We start from the raw sequence: 19,174 nt of genomic DNA, 5'->3' as shown, positions 1-19,174 counted from the left end.
ACTTTATTCTCAATATGATTTAGTTTTCTTTCCCGGGGCTCATGGGAACACGAGCAGAATGTGGATGTGTACCTCTGTTAGCTCTGTTAGTCCATCTACATATTTCTGCATGAAAGTGGCAGCACAGAGAGCAGCCAGACATAATCATTCAAAGCCTGGAATGCACTCAGCTCCATTCCACTCCCATCATAAAGGTTTATTTTGCCAGTAGGGAAGCATGGCATATGTACAGTGTACACGTATATATGAACAGAGCAGTGCTGCAAACAGGCCCTTGAGATGGGATCAGTGTGGGAGTGTTGATGGGTGGTATATGAATTGCTTTCCCACCAAATAAACAACGTGCTAGCAGCAAAAGTAAGCAGCTTACTCTGCGAGCCGGTCTTAAACCGATGTGATGTAATCGTGTTACTCCACGCAGACACCACAGACAGACTGATGGGAAAGAATGTGAGGTGTGATGTAAACTGCGATTACCAGGCGACGGGTTTAACTTTTAAAAGATCAACAACTTATGTGTCACAATACCTCTAAAAAAGGCAAAAGCACCTGAAGCACCAGATACCTGTGTTGTATGATCTGCAAGAGGCACGACTGATTTAATGTTAATTGTATTCATGGTGTATATAGAGATTTAAATAAACTACTGATTTTAAACTATTGTTGGGTAATTCAGAAAAAAGCTTTTATTCCACTGCTTTAATGAAAGAACTTTAGAAATAAACCTTTCTGACACATGGATTTGCTACTAAAGCCTTCTGCTGGATGTTGCTGAAAGCCCAGAGCACTGACCTGAGACTTTTTCAGGATGAGTGCGCAGCGTGTCCATGAAGTTACTCATAGCATTGAGCTCCCTCCATAGGCGACCAAGCTGCAAAAACTCTGGGTCCATAAAAAGAAGCTCTTGGGCATCTGAATAGAACCGAGCCAATCTGAGGAGGAAGGCCATAATATTAACAATTATTATTAAGGCCAAATACCTAGATTCATCTCTTCCACTCTACTACATAATTTTGCCTCTTCATCTTAGATCAGACACCTAATAGGAATCCAAAACTGTTCTCACTGCCGGCCTACAGTCGATGCTTACATGGAGTTGTTGTAGTTGGACACCAGGCCAGGAGATTCACCGCGGGTGGGGTATTGAAAACAAGGGTTGTTGGCATTACAGAAGATTCCTTGGATCCAGGGCAGGACCCCAGTGGAGGGCATGGCTTTATTGGGGAAATGACCTGAGGCAGATGAGAAACTGTTGGCTTTCTGTGCTTTGCACAAGTCTTTGGCATATGTACAGTACATTTATGAATTGGACTCGTTACAGAGGATATTGTTTTTCCTGTCTCAGCGGGCTGTGCTAATATTTTCCAGCGAAGAACTGTTTGCTCACATTCATGTTGGCGATAAAGTGGATTTACTTTTCGTAGCCACACCAGTCCCATGAACAGCATAACAGGCCACAAGATCTCCATGAACAAACGTACCTGGTTAAAACATACAACATCTTTTAAATGAGCAGTTTTTCCAGTTTTAGTTATGGTTCTATCAATCTGACAAATTCTCCACTCTTACCAACCTCAGTTTGGGACAAAATCAGTAAAGATGCATTTGTTTTTAAGTATATTCTGGGCTCGCATTTAAAAAAAAGACTTATACTGCATAATATGTATAAAAAAAATTAAAGATATATTTAGTAATGTGTGAACTGGTGTTGTCAGTTGTAAAGAAAAAGCTCTGGAGGCATGCTAGCTGAGCCTTTACTGGGACAACTGGAGTGTGGAGCTTTTACCCTTTGCCTCCTGCGGATGGTCCAGTTCTTCCACAGCAGGAGTCTGACCTGTCTTCCTGCCCCCATGGTGCCTCCTTTTTACCCCCGCAGGGGCTGGCTGTAGCCAGTAAATCTGTATTGAACCAGACCATAAAACATCTTACGGGCCAAGTAAGGCTAACTTTTGTCTTACAAAACTACTCATGACTCTAAAATGCAATTTGCATTTGAAAGGCCAAATTTTGTCGATGAACTCACAAGTCGGTCCATTCATCTGGTGAGAACTCCATGTGAAAGCTAGCAGTAGCTTAGTAATGAGGTTAATGAGCTCAAGACCTTCACATGGTCAGATTTACAATTATAGACTTGTCAAACGTTCTTTCGCTACAATTTCTGGTTAACGCCAATTCCCCAAAATAAAAATAAAATAAAACTCATCAAACCCCGCACTCTGTGCACGCGCACCATACATTTAATCCAGCTTAGTTCCAATCATGATGACATTCTCTGTCTATCCAGTCAGTTTCCACATACTTCCACCATAATCCAAAGCACACAGTGCAACTATAACTTGTCACTTACCTCAGAAGAGCAGCTGTACTGTAGACTGATCGCCAATAACAACAAAATAACTCTGCATAGTCTACAGACTGTTTGCTGTGGTTGCAAACACAGCTTGTTTCCAGACCTCCAGAATAGTTAAGCAGATTGGTTTAATCTCCTTTCTCGGTGCTGGGAGCCTGCTAACACCTCTCTGCCATTTGTAGAGGCCTGCATGACCCAGCCACCTGGCATTAACAGTGCGGTATAATCCTACCACTATTATAATCCTATCACTCTAACATTTTCCTTACATTTTAACAAAAACTTGAATCTCTATTCACAGATTATCATCCTGCACAAACTGCATGAACTCGGTTTATTGCATTACAAAGATTAAATTAATATTCCTGTAAAAAAAAAAAAAAAAAGGGAAAAAAAGCATTATGCATGACACACAAAAGACCATCACTGTTGTAAGTTGTCAGATATATTTTAATAAGTTACAAAAGGGTGTTTGTTTTATGTACCTGTTTTCTTACACTGAACTTTCAACACTGTGCCAGGCTTGTACATTACCATGAAAAACAGATACCATTTAAATAAATGATGCACTTCCCATTACTTACAAAGAAAGCATAAGATTCAGGTTATTGATAAAACTACTCAATTTGTAAAAAAAAACAAAACAAACAAAAAAAAAACAAAGAAAAAAAGCTTTGGCTATTAAAAAAAATGTACATATATTAAAATTAAGAAGAATAATGCCATGTCAGAATCCTGTAGCATTTCTAAAAGCTTTTCAGACACATTTAACACCACGCAGTACAAAAACGAGTGGATTTATACCCTTTGTAAGTGATGCTTCATTACATGACCAAATGCAAATACAGACATCCTGTACATCACGTAACAGATGTTGTTAAATTGCTTCATACAAAAAAATATTAGCAACGTTTTTAATTACAAACTACATGTAACAGCTTAAAACACTCTTCAACGGTGCAGGCAGAAGGCTGATGGTGAAAGAGCGTTATCAGGTAAGTGCACCACATATCTCCATGACTGTATGTAGTATTGTTACGCCTCGAGGGCTTTTTTGGTATAGAAACATACATACGTGAACCTGTAAGAATTTTACACAAAATATTCAAACAAAAATAAATTGCACAGATCCAAAAAATTATAAATATCCTGGCTGTGTGCCAGAGTATACTGAGCAAGTGATTGGCAAATGTATGATTTGTGAATCAAAATTTACAGCATTATAAGTGCATTTTTTTTCTTTTGAGGATGAAAGATATCATAATACTTACAATAAATCTACACACAGTGCCAGTCATACATCTGCTCATTTTCTCTACAGAGTCAATGCAGATGTTTCTGTGTGTTCCTCCTAACGTGACACACATTGTGATTCTCGGAGCTCTAACAGCAATGTCTTTTAGTGGCTTAAACAAAATGTGCCTCTCTGTGTTCCACCTCTGGAAGACGCCTGGGTCTTAGTCTCTGGTACACTGGTTTTGCCTGGTTTTGGTCCATTTCCTCAGGGCTACAGCTGGGAGACTGAGATATGGCTGTCTGTTCAATCTCAACGTCCTCCTCAAGGGGCTCATCTACAGACACCTCTATCTCAATGCCTATTTCCCCCTCCTCATCCTCCTCCTCATCATCCTCCTCTTCATCTTCTTCCTCAGCACTGTTAGCTTGTGCACAGTTCTGCAGGACTTTAGCTTTGCTTCCCGATGGGGGCTTATAGAAGGTTCCTGGGGGAGGCTGAAGAGTTCTGGGGGCTCTGAAAGTTGTTGCAATGGGGCTATACTTTGTGACATTATCTTCCCTTTTTATAGTCCTGTTGGGTCGCACTGCGACTGTGTAAGTAGTTCCAAGGGAGAGGGTTGATGGCACAGAGGTTGACAAGCTGTTTGCTTCCACTGCTGCACTCTCTGTGGATGAGCTGGCCCCAATTTTGACAGTTCTTGAGGCAACTTCATGTTTGTACTGTTTATCCCAAGTTCTGCGTAATGTCTGGGTGTCGATAAAGGTACTCCGGAAATGTGTGGCCGCTCTTGTTTTTGTATTCTCAGTCTCGTCCACTTCTTCGATGGACTGGTCGCAACCGCTTCCCTTCCTGTCATCTTGGTCAGTGGCGTTCCGGGAGTTATTCTCGTCTATTTGGCTTCGGTTAAGTATCCGTTCGGCCGGCATGCTAAACGGCCGTGATGAAAGCTTGTTGCGAGGGTGTCGAAGCTGAACCCTGGTGACTGTGATATGATGAGAACGACACAGGCCTCTCTCCCCAGATTTTGCGACTTCAGGGACACTTGACGACAAACTGAGAGTCTCTGAATCAGTTTCATCAGCTTTAAAAAGAGGACAAATAAAAGCTTTTAAAAATAAAGAACGCTAAAATAACAACATGATTGTTATTTTAATAATTATCTGTTACTGTGACAATACTGACCAGGTTCAAAATTGCTTCCATCAAGGCTTGGCATCCTCTCCTGAACCTCAGTCAATAAGTGTGAAGAAGGAATTATGGACGAATGCCTTTTAAACACTTTTGAGCTCGACTGCAAGGCAAAGACAGACAATAAGAACAGAAAACAACCCCCCAGCGTACCACATGCTAAACAAGAAGAATTCTGTATACAGTTTATACACTTTATCACTCTATATAGATAACAGAATAGCTCTTTATTATCATTGTACATTTACAACATCCTGTGTCATTCATGTAACGTAGTGTTGGCAAATCAATTACCTCTTTAATGTCTCCCAGTGACTTGGAGTGCCTGATCAGCTGCTGCTCTTTGTCCTGTTGCGTAAGGCGAGTATTAGTGCGGGTCTGGGCATCAACCTCTGTGGGCGAGGTGCCACTTACAGGACTCAGAGGTGTGTCAAAGACCATCTGGTAATGTCTGATCAGGAGCTCCACAATGAGCGCCTGATAGGGGTAATCCACCAGAGAAGAAAGAGAAACTTCAGCATCGGCCTGCCTTGGCTTGATCAGCGTTGGGCCAAAGATGATCCCCAGGTTGCTGGCTGTCATCTTGTTCTCCTCTGATTGCTCCGTCACCCTGGAAGGGGAATGAAACGGATAAGAAATGATCATTTCTACTATTATTAAAAAAAAGGAGAAACACTTCCATATGTTCTCTTTAATGGGATGCCCAGAAATCCATTCAGCCCTCCCTACCGGTGAAGATGCTCTATGAGGAACTGCAGTGTCTTGTAATTAGCTGGTGGGAGCTGTCTTAGCAGATCCTTGATCTTGAACAGGACTCGATTGAGCTCGACGCTAACCTGCGCAGGGGTCGCAGTGGTGGGATTAACTCTCTGTGCTTCGAGTTCCTCCACAATGATACTCTGGCTCTCCTTGGCCAAACCAATAAAGTCGTTATAATAGCGGAAGAGGATGAGTGGCTCTGGAAGCTGGAAAGTACAGAGGAAGAATTAGATAAACAAATGAAACAAAGATGATAATAAACAGCGGCAACCAAAATATGGACATAAATACACAAGTGGTACAGAATTAGAAATGAGATAAGCACCCTGGTGATAAGCAGCAGGAATTATGTGCCAAAAATAAGCAGACAAATGCACATTTTTAGTATTACTGCAGTTTGTGATCCAAAGCCTACTTTAGCCATCTCCTTCACGGGGTGAAAGCTGAAATATCTCATTATGTTAATGACCAAAAGCAACCCACCTGTCTCAGGTAGAGTTTGAGTACATTGCTAATGTCGTGGGGAGAAAGATCAGAAAGCTCCACCAGGTCCTTGCCGTTCTCAAATGCCTGGCACAGCTTCTCTACTCGAGACTTGGCACCATTCACACGGTAGATCCCCTTCAGAGCAGACACACAAAATGAATATTACATACAAGCTTTTGGAATCAATATGAAGAAACTGAGCAAACATATGAGCAGGATACTAACAAGATCAGCCAAAGAAAAAAAAATGGGAGAACACTTATTTCTCATTTAAAAAAAGGGTTTTGGTCTTGTTTGATAAAATGTAACGGAAACAGAAACCAATAATTGTCAAATAATTTAAACACCATAACAAATGTTGAAGGTGAAGTGGAGGACTTGTTTTTCTAATTTCACTTTCAATCTGCAAAAGACTGCATGAACAAATAGCTTTGAAGGAAGTTTCTCAAATAATGTATGTTAGCAGTATCAATAAAGATTCAGAGAAGCCAGAGAAATCTTTGTACACACAGGACAAGGCTGAAAATCAACACCGAGTGCCCATGACCTTTGGGCCTTCAGCCTGCACAGCATTAAAAACAACTCTGATGGAAATCACTATGAAAAAAACCAAAAGCTTTCATCACTAAATCCACAAAAACTATTTTTTTGCCAACACAGTTTTAGAAAAACATATTTTTGCATATGTTTCTAGTACACTCATTTTTTACATATTAGATAAATTCCCTCAACACATTTTGATTAGTCCTGACAACAATGACAGCCTTTCACAGCACAGCCACTTTTATGGTCACAGTATTGAATGCTTTATAAGTGAACTTTAATGCCAGTGCCAGCAGATCTATGTTTCATGAAAATGAATGATCAATTTATTTGTAACCAAACCACTAAAACACCTTTTATAAGTACCTTGATGCTGAGGGCTCTATTCTCAATTTCCGACGTGCACTTCCGTATGATGAAAGGTATGCCATCCTGGCTGTTCTTAGCTGACTGTGTGAAGTCAATGCCAAATAGGTGAAGCCTTCCCTGGAGCTTCTTATGGCCACACTGGATAGCCAGAGTTTCCAGACACTTTTTATGGCACGCCAAGGAACACTGCAAACACAGTGACACATATCTCAGTTATAACAGGGAAAGAGTAAAACATTTCTAAGAAAATCCTGAACAGTTTTAACTATATGTCAACAAAAACAGCGGAACAACTGACGAAAAAACACGTCCTCACAAAGTAGCTATTTTTGCTAATTAGCCCAAAAACAAAGTCCGAGAAGCAAACGAGGAAAGCTTCACATCTAGTGACCCTCTGAACCAGTCACACTGAATCATTCCAAGACTCTGCAGTGAGCTGCATTCCTATGTCAGTTTCTTCTCAATATGTCTACCAGCGTTGCATAACCTCTTTTAAAAGCGTTTCTCCAACCAAGAGCCACTCTTATTGTCTTCTTCAGTGTATCTAATACATATGGACAGAAACTTGATCTAAAATCAACAGTGGACAGAGGGTGCACAGGGATGATGGAAAGGACTCCTCAGAAGACGAACAAAAGGTCCTCAGTTTCTAGCGCCCATTCCCCCAACTGAGACCAGTTACTCAATTTGGTCACAGAGGAGAGCTTGCGGCCAGTTTCAACTTTTCCCTTTATTTCCTCATCCAAACATGCTGATGAGGGGAGAGGTGGCTTTTCTCTTTTGTTTCTGCTTGATTTTTTTGCTGGCCATGAGTGATAAAGAAGCTGTTGTGAGCCTCTGGCAATCTTTATCGTGAATTTGTAATACTCTGAATGCTGTGGGCCGCAAACAGAAAGGAATAATACAAATAATAAAAGAAAGGAATCCAAGGTTACCTCCTCACACTCCGCTCCATGAAACACCACCAGGCTGTCACACTCACGACACTTGGAGGGTGCTCGAAGCTTTCTCAGCTTGTGGGTTTGGGCCGCCTTAGACATCTGAGTGTTTCTAAAGGGTCCTGGAGAGCTCGCCGTTTCGATTACCATTTCATTTAAACCTGCAGGAGCAAAGGAGCATTGTTACAAATGTAAATATGCCTATAAGTGTAACGAACATATAAGAGTACTTTTAAAAAAAAAAGAAGGAAAAAATAAACACAAAACCCTTATACAAATAAAAGTGACTTACCATTATCAGAAGGCGAGGGAGGCTCTCTCTCATCCAAGTCATCAGCAGACGACATGGTACCAGTGGAGGGGGTTCTGGGTAATCTCCTCTTGAAGTCTCCTGAACAGTAAGGTAGGACACACCAAAAAGTCCACATCTTTACAGTCACGCCAGGACACTCTGTTTTCCCCCTGTCTCCTATGCTCTACATCTCAGCGGTGAAACTGAGAAGCAACACGGCGATTGGACAAATTTAAAGTAGCAAATGAAAAGGCGGGCTTAACAACTTGTTGGTCACCGAAACCAGCAGGTTATTGTTGGTGGTGAATTAACACCTGGATTGGCTGATGAGTGAGGGGGTTGAATACTGATCAGAGCCTTTTCAGAATGTTTTTGATCTTCTGATGAGCTCAATAGCAGGTTAATCAGAGATAAGTGCTGACATTGTTCACACTCTGGGGGCTGGGAGAGCTTTGTGGAGACTCCAATACACAATTTAACACCGTCTACCAACACCCCACTAACTTTCTCCAGTCCAGACCCACCCAAAACAACTAGCCATGTCTTACACACATGTTTGGTAAAATCAATTTAACAGGAAATTGTTTGATGTTCTCCAAGGTTACTACAAACCTGGTGGCTAAATTTGTCACTGTAACATATAAAATGGACACAGTGCTATTTAGAGTTTTCAATGTAAGGTCCGTGAGAGGAACACATAAAATAACAGCAATTATAGTTACGTTCTTCTTTGCAAATGGCTTTTTGCATTCTGATAATAGTAGCACCGAACGCTCAGAGCACTGCATTTTAAGAAAGTGCATGCAAATGGGCAAAACAAACCAACCCAGGAAAACATTTTAGCATTAAAAAAAGAACAAAAAAGTAGGACCATTGCAGAAGTACGGAAAAACAAAGGATGCCACCAAAAACAGAAGGGTGGTGCATATACAGAAAAATATCATTACAAAAAAGCCCCCACAAAAAAAAACAAAAAAACAAGAACTACAACAACAAACTACAGGAAACTGTAGCACAAAACACACATGTTGTTGCACAGCAATCAGGGAACACAGAGAAACCGTTGCAACATTCTTATGTGTGTACGTTGCAGAGTGCAACAAAGAGGCATGACTGCCTCTTAACTCTGAGATTACATACCAACAAACCTGGGTGAACATCAAGTTCGCTAGGAAAAAAAAAGAGATGCGTGCTGCCCTGAGGTGCTCTCAAGACAGTCAGTCCTGAAAAATGTGCCATCATTGGCTATGGGTGGTGCTTTTAACCGTGATGAAAGACTGACACAAATGAGTTTGATGTTGTGCAACTGTGGAGGGAAAACCCAGCGTGCTGCCTTTATTATCTGGACAAAAAACATACCGACAGGAAGTGAATGTGATTTTCTTTCTTTCTTTTTTGATAGCTCGAGTGTGACGGCATGCAAAGATTTACCCAGCAGATAGACACGGCATTCGTAGTTGTTAGCTAAATGTCTCACTGTTAAATAGCTATTGAGTGCGGTGTCGCACTAAATCAGTTCTGCTAGTGATCATTTTAGGGGGACTTCATAATCTTCATAATCCTACCTGGGCTTGCAGTCGGCGAGTCCATGGACCGGGACTCACTGCTCCCTCCAGCACTTTCCGAATCACTGCACATCCCTCCACCCTGATTGGCCGAGGTCCAGGGACGAAATGGCGCCTGAATTTTAAGTGCTTGTTCAAAAACACAACATTAAAAGATAAGAAATCCCATGTTAGCTGCATGCTATAAAACTGTATTTCTCAGTTGATTACAGATCATAAAAATCAGTTGAAGAACATGTTTCTAATTATGTCATAAACACTTAAAAAAATGACATTAATTTCAAGTAACAAATTGATTGCATTAATTAAACTACTTTTTTATTTCCACATCTATTTATCTATGGTTACCTAAATGGGCCTAAAGGTAATGAGGCCAACACCTGCACACACTACCAAAAAAACAAAACACAGGGAAGTTGGCTACAGTTTAAATCTTCAACCTGGTCACCCGTCTTTCATATTTCAAAATATTTACTTGCTAGGCGATGAGCAAACTGTTGTGTACCTCCCTCAGCAACAATGTAGTCGAGTGCAAAACTGTCTCTAGTGCAGGTTTCCGTCTTTGTTGCACAGGTATTTACTCAGTGAGATTAGTAAGCTGTGTAAAAGTTTTTGTACTTTCTTTCAGGATGTCATGATATTGACCCCGTTTCTGCTGATTGCATTTATAGAAGAAATAGTGAAAATACTAAACGTGTACCTTGGATGTCAGTGCTACCGTTGGAGCGTCTTTCAGCAATCTTGGGGTGTTGGGAGTTGATGGGGCTGTCCACATCATCTCCAACAAGGAGGTCAGAGGTCACAGATGCCTGTGACAGGTTACTGTGGGAGGAGTGGCTGCCACTCAGTGAGCGCTTATTGAAAGGCATCCTAGGGTGTAAAAAGACATCAATTTGCATTATTTACTTGTAGATCAAAGTATCTCTCTCCCCCCCCCCGCCATAAGGGACTATTACACCCCAACATTTATCCCCAGAATAGGGAAGTTCTCAAAGAGCAAAGCTTTCAGCTTTCTGGCTGCCAAATTATACTGTTAGTCCCCATACTAAGTATAAATATCTAATACCTACAGTATTATATTTCAGGATTCCTGTGTAGCAGTAAGACCACTGACTTCAAGACAATTTTAAGCTCAGTCAACATCCACATTTCCTTCTCTGCTGATGGAACAAATTTCCACTTACAACTGTAAATCTCATCAGTTTTGATAAGATCCACAAATGATCAGCCAATCAAAGACACCAGTTATAAGTATAATGACAACTAACTGACACAGATAAGCTTGGGAATGGCATGTGATGCCATCCATTGTTAGGCTAAGTATCCAGCTGCATCTAACAATATACAATAAGTAGGTCACGGGTCTATATTTAACCTTTTGGTGGCCACTGCAGTGGGTGCATGTGAGAGCATATGAGTGCCGGTGTGTGGGCCTAAGTTTCATTTCCTCTTTCCCAAGCTGAATTCTTTTGATCAGAGGGATCAGAGGTGGGTGTGGTGGAGGCAGGAGAGCGGGGGTCGTGGAGGGAGAAAACTAACTGAGAACAAAGCACACTTTTATTTCCATCTGTCTGGTATTTGTGTGTGTGACCCAAAACCCACGTCAACAAAACTCTTTGAAAAGGGAAACCATCTATTTTTAACCATAGCCTTCAAAAGAAGTCGATACTACATTTGCCTAATTATGAAGTGACCAATGTGTGTGTCATCTTGGTCAATCAGACTTTGTGTGTACATGAGTTTAATGGTGCTGAAAATCTTCAAAGAGCAATGCTTCCCCTTGTGTGAGTAATGCGCAGCAGTGACCCCTAGAGAAATTAGGCCAGCCATAAATGACTGCCAAATGTAGAGACAGTGGCACAGCTCAAAATAAGAAATAAGAAAAAGTGGGCATACATTTGGTAAATAAACTAATTAATCTTTTGATTTTGTTGTGGGTTTTTTTTGCTGTGGCTTCTCCACCCGAAAACTAATGCTAGAGGAAACCCTGACGGGGTTTAGTAAACTGATGGTAAGCCCACTGGCCCAGCTCCTTTCTCCCGTGACCACAGTCATTTCCGCAGGAAGCCCCGGCCAGCGCGTTGTCACGACTGTTTCAGATTTTCCAAAGCAAGCTGTCTGACTCTGGAACTCCACCTATCACCGCTAAAGTATGTGCAGTCTCAGACAGTAATAGCTACAGTACTATATTTATTTAAAACAGTTTGTTTAACGTCAGTGAAAATTTACAGTTCCAACAGTGAAAATTTGAGGTGTTGAAACAATTATTTGTCAAGACAAAATGTAGAGGCAAAAGCATTCAATTCAATTCACATAGCTCCAGGAAAACCCCAACCGGTCTCAGCAGATGGCCGCCCCTCCCTGAGCCTGGTTCTGCCGGAGGTTTCTTCCTGTTAAAAGGGAGTTTTTCCTTCCCACTGTCGCCAAAGTGCTTGCTCATAGGGGGTCATATGATTGTTGGGTTTTTCTCTGTATTTATTATTGTGCTATCTACTGTACAATATAAAGCGCCTTGAGGCGACTTTTGTTGTGATTTGGCGCTATATAAATAAAATTGAATTGAATTGAATTGAATTGAATTGAAAACATGGTTAATATAAACAGAATTGGTCCCAGCACAGTACCCTGCAGAACTCCATTGCATGCATCCTACTAAAAATATGACAAACCTTCTAAATGATGCTGAAATTAAAAGGCTCTTAGAGCTAAATTTTTAAATAAATAAATAAATAACCCCCCCCATAACAAGTAAAAAACACATTTTTCCTTTAGATAGGTAAGGTAATTTGATTACCTTAAAAAAGCATCACATTTTAATTTAATTCAAATGTCCAAATAGCTGAACTAAATTTAAACACCTGTTTAAAATGACAAGCTCTTCACATTCACATTCAGACAGCAACCAAGAGGAAGTGACATCTCACCCTGTGTTTTGTGTGACAGGTGAATCCAACGAGTGACACTCAAGTCGAGGCGCATCCGTAGGTAAACTCCTGACAAAGTCGATGTAGCGCTGGCCAGGCTCGTACAGCTTGGCATTTTCACACAGAGTCTGGTGGTTGACAGGTAGAGACACAACCTGGGCCTGCTGAAGCTGGAACCAGTTGACGGTCACCTGAAACAGGGACATATCATTCCAGTGAATGATGATTCAGCAACTTTGAGCCAGTGTTAACTTATCGGTCGAGGTGTGCATTATTTCTACCATTCAGCCTGGTTTCAGTTTAAACGAACATGTCTTTAAAGACTTAACGTATTTCAACTTACAGCCTTGAGGGTGAGGTCACACTGGGAGACCATCTCTCGGATCTGAGTGATGATCTCATTCTTGGTGTTGACCAGTTCGACTCTCTTCACCCCCACATCAACCTGACAAGCTTTGCAGTGATCTTTGGCCTCCTCGGCCTGCCAACAGAAAGAACATAAATCATTGAAATTTCCAATTATAGTGATGGATTCAAATCTGAGGAAAAAACTAGGAAATATACGAACTTTAATGACTAAAAGCTGATTGTCATGTTCCAAACAGAGACTAATCATTTGTTCCTGAATGGCAACTGAAGGCTTTATAATCACAAGAAACAAATTCACTGATATCTAAAATGGATAAGTTAGACTGATTAGGCTACAGGTGATGCTCTACCTTCTGCAGCGCCTCCTCCTCCAGCCTACGCCTTTTTTCTAGCTGTTTTGCTGCTGCCGCTCCCCCTCCCCCTCCAGTCTGCTCCTCCTCCAACCGACTCGTCGACACCTTGGCCTTCTCGTATTCATCCTGTCGCTGGGTCTGCAGGAGCCGGGCCTTCCTCAGAGCCGTGTCTGCTTCGTGCTGCAGATGTACACATATTAGTTTGAGTCACACACAGATGCATGCTGTGCACAACGCAAATGCAACCACAGAAAAAGATGGCTTTTAAGTTTTTGATAACATGCAATAATTGCTATAAAGATACAATTCACAAACAGATTTGCAGAGATAATTCCTGTTCAGTAACATTTCTATTATGGTGTCCAACTACAGAGTTTAGGACTTTGACTGGTGACATTACTTTCATGTTTAATAGCAGGTCATTTACAAATAACTAACATACTTTCATAACTAGTCACTGGATTGGTGTCTCTCAAGCCGTCATACGTGCAACAGAGCACTTGTCTTGGCAGGTTGAAAACAAACTATTTGTCTGGATTTGTATATCGGGCTGAGTCACTTCAAGAGCATTGTTGGGCTGAGACCCCAGGTCAATGAAGCTTTTGATTCAGTGTGCATTTGTGTGTGGTCCTCTTAAAAGTGCAACCTCTGGGACTGTCGACTCACCATTTTCTTTTGCTCTCTCTGCCACTGCTCCTTGACCTCTTTTCGCAGTTTGTCCAGCTCATTTTTTCTGGCCAGGAGAGGCTGGAAAGAAACACAGAAAATCCACACCACACCCACCACACACACAAAGCAGTAAGACCACTTGTTTCCATCATACAACCCAAGAAAAAGCTAGATTCCATCAATGCAGCAGTTACCTGCATGAATTTGTTGCTTTGGAGTATTGCTGCAGTTTGAAGAATCAGCTGGCTATACTCGATGTCATTTTTGAAAGCTGTCATGTAGATCTCACGGAAAGGCATGAATTCCTTGAACGAGGCAGAAGAGGTTTAAATCTCAATCCCTAACATGTGTGAGATGTACACGATGCCGATGTAAGTCAAGTTAAACTGTAGCATCAACCTACCTGTTGACTAGCAAGCGTCTTAGCAGTCTCAGCCATCTTGGCGTAACTCTTTGCACACTCAATATCTGCAAAAGGACATCAAGATTCAAACAGGTTCAAATAGATTAAACAAACATAACAACACAACATGCTTTCTGCTGGCTCAAAAATGTATATTTTATTTAAGAATCTTTTATTTTGAATTAACAATTGGATCTCAAACTAAATTTTAAGGCATTAATGCTTTCTAAATCAACAGCACATTGTCCTTAATTCTGATAAAAGATAAATCAGTAAAAAAAAAAAGTGTTTGCAGTGTGTTTAAGAAAAGGAGCTGATAAAATATGGACTGTACAGCTTGACTGAGCGCTCTGTGTCACAGGATAAGTGAAACCATTCATTAACCAATCTACCAAACAAAAGTTTGCACACTACAAACTCAACCTTGAGCATGAACAAGACTTCATTGTTTCACGTCCAGCTCAGGTGATCACCATGGTTTCCCTGGGAACTAGCCTTTAATAAATCACTACACTGTCCACTCACTAAAATGATGTGTTTAGCTAGAAAACGTGCAGCACAGTTATCATTGACATTTCCCAGTGATCTTGTAATGGAGCTACTTTTAAGATCAAGTGGACAAATTAACTACTAAGATGGCTGAGACTCCATTAGTGTAGCTTTGCATGATTCAAGTTCATATTCATTAATGCTGAAAATTATTATTCATCATATAATGCCCCTTTTGAAGCCCCTCGGCTCATCTACTGTCCAGAACAAGACGTTTTAGTTCCCATCGTCATAAAAAGCTAATGAAATGATCTCGTATGGCAACTAAAGAGTCAAGCACACGACCATGGTCCATGACACCAACCCATGACATCATTTTGGATTCTCATGAGGTACTTAGGTGTTACTTAGTGACTTACTACTTAGCTGCTGCCTCCTAACAGTACTACAGAATTGGTCTTATGAATCCATCGGTGTCATAACTCACCCATATTGAGACGCTTCTCCACCCATGCCAGCAGCTCTTTGGTATACTTGGACCACGCCTTGGCGTAGGCCAGTGCTGACTCCACTCCGCTGTCCTGCCGCTGCAGTGTCCTGTCAACCTCTTCGGCCCGAACTGGTGGAGAAGACTCTTTGATGAGCCACGAAGAAAAAACAATTCAAAAAGAAAAAAAATCACATGAGGAAGCGTGTGCAACATGATCTCCACCAACCAACCAACCCACATCGAACATGGCTCGATGGACTAGGTGCATGTTTAGCAACATCTATGACTGTGAGTCAGCAGGAAAAAGCCCATGCTGACCTTGAGTTAGCAAGATGTGGGCTAATGCCATTTGAAGGGAAGTAATGATGACAGCAGAATGACCACATGCATTAATACAAGAATAAGGTGACTGGACATAACTGTAGACAGACCCACAGACACAGACATGCCAGAGAGAGGGCAAAAAACCCACCAGAAAAAAGAATCAGTCTCTCCCCACCCCTGAAACTTCCACACTGAAGAACAGTACAGTACAGTAGCTGTGTGTCAGTGATCTGCCTTACCTGGCGGATCATCTTTCTCAAGACCGGATCCTCCAGATTCCACAGAGAGGTTCTCAAAAGACTGAAAAACAAACCAAAAAAAATGTTTTTGAATAAATAAATACGAGACATGGGGGAGGTGCACGAAGGGCGAACTTCCTTGTCAAAGCAGAGGACGCTCGGCTAAAACGCTTAAAAAAGGCTTATCAGAAACTTGGCTTCCTCCTTACATCAGTTACAAAACCTGCAGTGGGAAAACAACAAAGCATGACATCAATTCATCATTTGAAGAGGCCATTTCAGAATCATGCTTCAACCTGCAGGTATGTTGCTTCACCCCTGATCTCCGCTGGGCAACTTTTCATATCTTATTTTTGACAATTCAGGGCCAGAAGCCAACATCGTACCCTTAACAGGAGAGTCAGTGAACTGATGATGAATGTATGTTTAATAACGGAGCCCATATTCTAAGGTACGAGTTTCATTTTAAATCTTAAATGCAGTTCTGGAGGATGTTTATCAGGAAATTAATGCATCACTTTTAAATATTGCACTTCTCTTACCCTGCTTCTCTTAGTCAGGGGGAGCCCCAACACTGATCCATTCTCTACATCTCCCATAAGGAAGTCAGACACTCTGAAGAAAAATGAAACAAAATAAAAGAACAGTTGAGTAAAGAATGAAAAGCACAAAAAGAAATACACACAAAAACACGACTTAAATTATGTTCGGGGGGTTTATTTAGCAAAAAAAGGGGTTTTTATCTGCACTCACAAAAAACAACTTATAGTATCCTTCTTTTATTTTTCCTTAGCTCTTATTCTCTCTTTTTACACAAGATTAATAAATATCGGCTGGCCTCCATCAGCTGCGTGCATATGCAAACTAATTGAACGCAGTAACAAACATCATCGACTGAAATGAGCCGTGGAAGGAGCAATCAGAGTAATGACATCATACTCACACATTGCCAAAGGTGAATGCCAATGTGTCGATAGCGGCGTAGATCTCTCCGAAATGCTTATGTTTGTTGTCTTCGTTCACCTCCTTAAAGTTCACTCCTGTCAAATTATGGTGAAGTAAGACTGAGTCAACTTTCTGTAACAACCCCAAATCCTGCATACTGAAGACATCCTGTGTTTAAGGGCACAATCACAAGATATGATTCATCATCCTGTGCATGACGTTAAGAACAGAGTGAATGAAAATCTCTTCTGACTCAGACTGTACTCCTCAAAAGCTCTGAGAGCTAGAGGACCGTTTGTGTGTAGACCTTTTAGAATTGAGCAATCCCTCTGAGGCATCCAAAAACAACTTTATGTTAAATCAGTGAAGATAAGCAAAGACTGTAAGTGTGTATATTTGGTTGTAATCTGCTCTTGCAGTAGTTTCCTGCTGAAAATCTAAACACAGTGATGACTGAGGACAGAATGGAGGAAAAACACCAGTGTAAATACGGCTGTAATCAGTCTTCACAATAAACTTCCTGGCCGGACTGAGCAGAGGGAAAATAAACCAGGAGAGAGATGCTCAGAAATGAGACCAAACACCCAGCAATAAATCAGTGATGTCACTGGTCACTCAGTCTTTCCTTTCCAATAGAACAATGGAGATTTCTAGAGTTCAAAGACTTTCAGACATTTTAAATAGAAAACTAACAGAGTTCACTTGTTTTCTATTAGCTAAGATCAAAACCTACATCAATGTCTTGAATTTTGAACATTAATCCCAAGATGGGACAACTTCAGAATTTCTTGAACTTTAATAACTTCTCAAATCCTGAACGAAAACTAGCCTAAACTTCATCCACACCTAGAGTCCTATATCTTCCACCCAGTCTCTTAGTATCTGTTTCACATAATGCAAACCACCTACCAACGCCAACTATAGACCTTCCCAGTCTTCTCAACTGCTATTACATATTACCTCGTACCTCAAAATGTTTTCAGAAGGTGTTGCTAAAGAAGCACACAAGTGACAAAACCAGCAATTACCTACCTCAAAACAAGTTTCTTTCCCGCCTTGTCCTAAACAGATATAAGCCTTGTTGATCATGGCAATCAACACCTACTTAAGACTTCTTGTGAAAAGCCTTAAACAGGACACCAAAATACTTGCAAATTTAGCTGGTCCAAGAAAAGGACTCCTTTGACCAACACAAGGAAAGATTCACCACTGAAAATAAATAAAATAAATCCAATGGGGGGGGAAAAAGTCTTCAAATGAAATTAAAAATTTGATTTTAACAGGGTCTCTCCAAGCCACCCCCAGCAGTTACCACCATTCAAAGTATACAGCTCTTGTGCTTTCCCATCTCCTCTCCCGCACAGCCCCTACCCCCCCAACAGGACATCCTGAGGCTTGCTGGAATACAATGCCAGTACTTGCTCAGGCCCCAACCAGTGGTCCAAATGTGGAAGTTACATCATCAGAGAAAAATGGTATTGTTTCACTCGAAAAGCATAACACTCTCGAAACATTCATCAGTAGCAGAGTCCTGTGCTGCAATTAAGGAATCGGAAGCTCCAACAGAGAGTAATTGAAGACGTACTGAGGTATGCGAAGGAAACAGAGTATCACAGGGTGGGAGGTTCAATTTTCCACCAAAACAACTCTTTGACGTAGGGTCAGGGTGCACTTAAGTAGAAATCCAAAACAAATTGCTAGTTTTGTCTCATATGTACAGTAAACCTTTACGTTACTGTATGAAACATCAGGCTTGGTGGCTCAAAAACAACGGAGCACAGCTGATAACACACTGGCACTGTCTACATCTCTCTTTTTTGGGGGGTGGGGTATCAAGAAGTGGACAGTTCTGGCCACCTAGTGGTAGAAAGATGTTACAGTACTTCATATAGTTATGGAAAGAACAAGTAATTACTGTGTTATAATATCTAGTATTTACTATAGGAACTTCCTCTGAAATAAAAAAAATAAAAAAAATAATACCATTACTCAGAACTATTTAAAAAAATACTTATGAATCTTTCTAATGATTAATGCAACATAATCACGAGCATTAATAACAATGTTTTTACAGAATGATTACTAAGCTCTCAAATCCAAGCCTTCCTCACTGACAAAGTGCTGCTTTTTTGTCTCGCTTGTGCATCGACATGTTTCAGTGCCACATAAACACTCAAGTTACTGCATGAAAGACAGGACTTACAAGCGCTTATTTTTTGTACCACACATATGCACACGCCCA

At 41.0% G+C, this 19,174-nt stretch overlaps 2 protein-coding genes across 4 annotated transcripts in view; both read right to left on the bottom strand.

Moving 5' to 3' along the window:
- The window catches only part of abca4a (ATP-binding cassette, sub-family A (ABC1), member 4a), a 30,145-nt gene extending 27,608 nt beyond the window's left edge, over positions 1–2,537 (bottom strand). For both annotated transcript variants that reach the window (XM_039617467.1, XM_039617468.1), the window contains exons 1-5: positions 2,348–2,537; positions 1,787–1,898; positions 1,388–1,481; positions 1,091–1,232; positions 793–932 (exon numbers count right to left, since the gene is read on the bottom strand). In XM_039617467.1, coding sequence (XP_039473401.1) covers positions 793–932; positions 1,091–1,232; positions 1,388–1,481; positions 1,787–1,852 — 442 coding nt within the window. In that variant the 5' untranslated portion in view covers positions 1,853–1,898; positions 2,348–2,537. The remainder of the gene's footprint in view (positions 1–792; positions 933–1,090; positions 1,233–1,387; positions 1,482–1,786; positions 1,899–2,347) is intronic.
- A 245-nt stretch (positions 2,538–2,782) lies between these two features.
- arhgap29a (Rho GTPase activating protein 29a) overlaps positions 2,783–19,174 on the bottom strand; it is a 31,262-nt gene continuing 14,870 nt past the window's right edge. Inside the window, exons 1-21 of one of the 2 annotated variants that reach the window (XM_039617257.1) lie at positions 17,965–18,287; positions 16,931–17,027; positions 16,530–16,602; positions 15,988–16,048; positions 15,422–15,568; positions 14,446–14,510; positions 14,237–14,347; positions 14,040–14,120; positions 13,371–13,553; positions 12,995–13,132; positions 12,652–12,842; positions 10,428–10,597; positions 9,728–9,856; positions 8,163–8,261; positions 7,868–8,031; positions 6,930–7,118; positions 6,018–6,155; positions 5,505–5,740; positions 5,070–5,385; positions 4,770–4,878; positions 2,783–4,668 (exon numbers count right to left, since the gene is read on the bottom strand). In XM_039617257.1, coding sequence (XP_039473191.1) covers positions 3,758–4,668; positions 4,770–4,878; positions 5,070–5,385; positions 5,505–5,740; positions 6,018–6,155; positions 6,930–7,118; positions 7,868–8,031; positions 8,163–8,261; positions 9,728–9,856; positions 10,428–10,597; positions 12,652–12,842; positions 12,995–13,132; positions 13,371–13,553; positions 14,040–14,120; positions 14,237–14,347; positions 14,446–14,510; positions 15,422–15,568; positions 15,988–16,048; positions 16,530–16,586 — 3,495 coding nt within the window. In that variant the 5' untranslated portion in view covers positions 16,587–16,602; positions 16,931–17,027; positions 17,965–18,287 and the 3' untranslated portion in view covers positions 2,783–3,757. Of the gene's footprint in view, positions 4,669–4,769; positions 4,879–5,069; positions 5,386–5,504; positions 5,741–6,017; positions 6,156–6,929; positions 7,119–7,867; positions 8,032–8,162; positions 8,262–9,727; positions 9,857–10,427; positions 10,598–12,651; positions 12,843–12,994; positions 13,133–13,370; positions 13,554–14,039; positions 14,121–14,236; positions 14,348–14,445; positions 14,511–15,421; positions 15,569–15,987; positions 16,049–16,529; positions 16,603–16,930; positions 17,028–17,964; positions 18,288–19,174 lie in introns of those variants that run through there. The other variant, XM_031759565.2, reaches the window with a different exon arrangement.

Source organism: Oreochromis aureus, linkage group 9 (genome assembly GCF_013358895.1).
Source record: "Oreochromis aureus strain Israel breed Guangdong linkage group 9, ZZ_aureus, whole genome shotgun sequence".
Taxonomy (NCBI): domain Eukaryota; kingdom Metazoa; phylum Chordata; class Actinopteri; order Cichliformes; family Cichlidae; genus Oreochromis; species Oreochromis aureus.
This window is presented reverse-complemented; position numbering and strand designations above follow the sequence as displayed.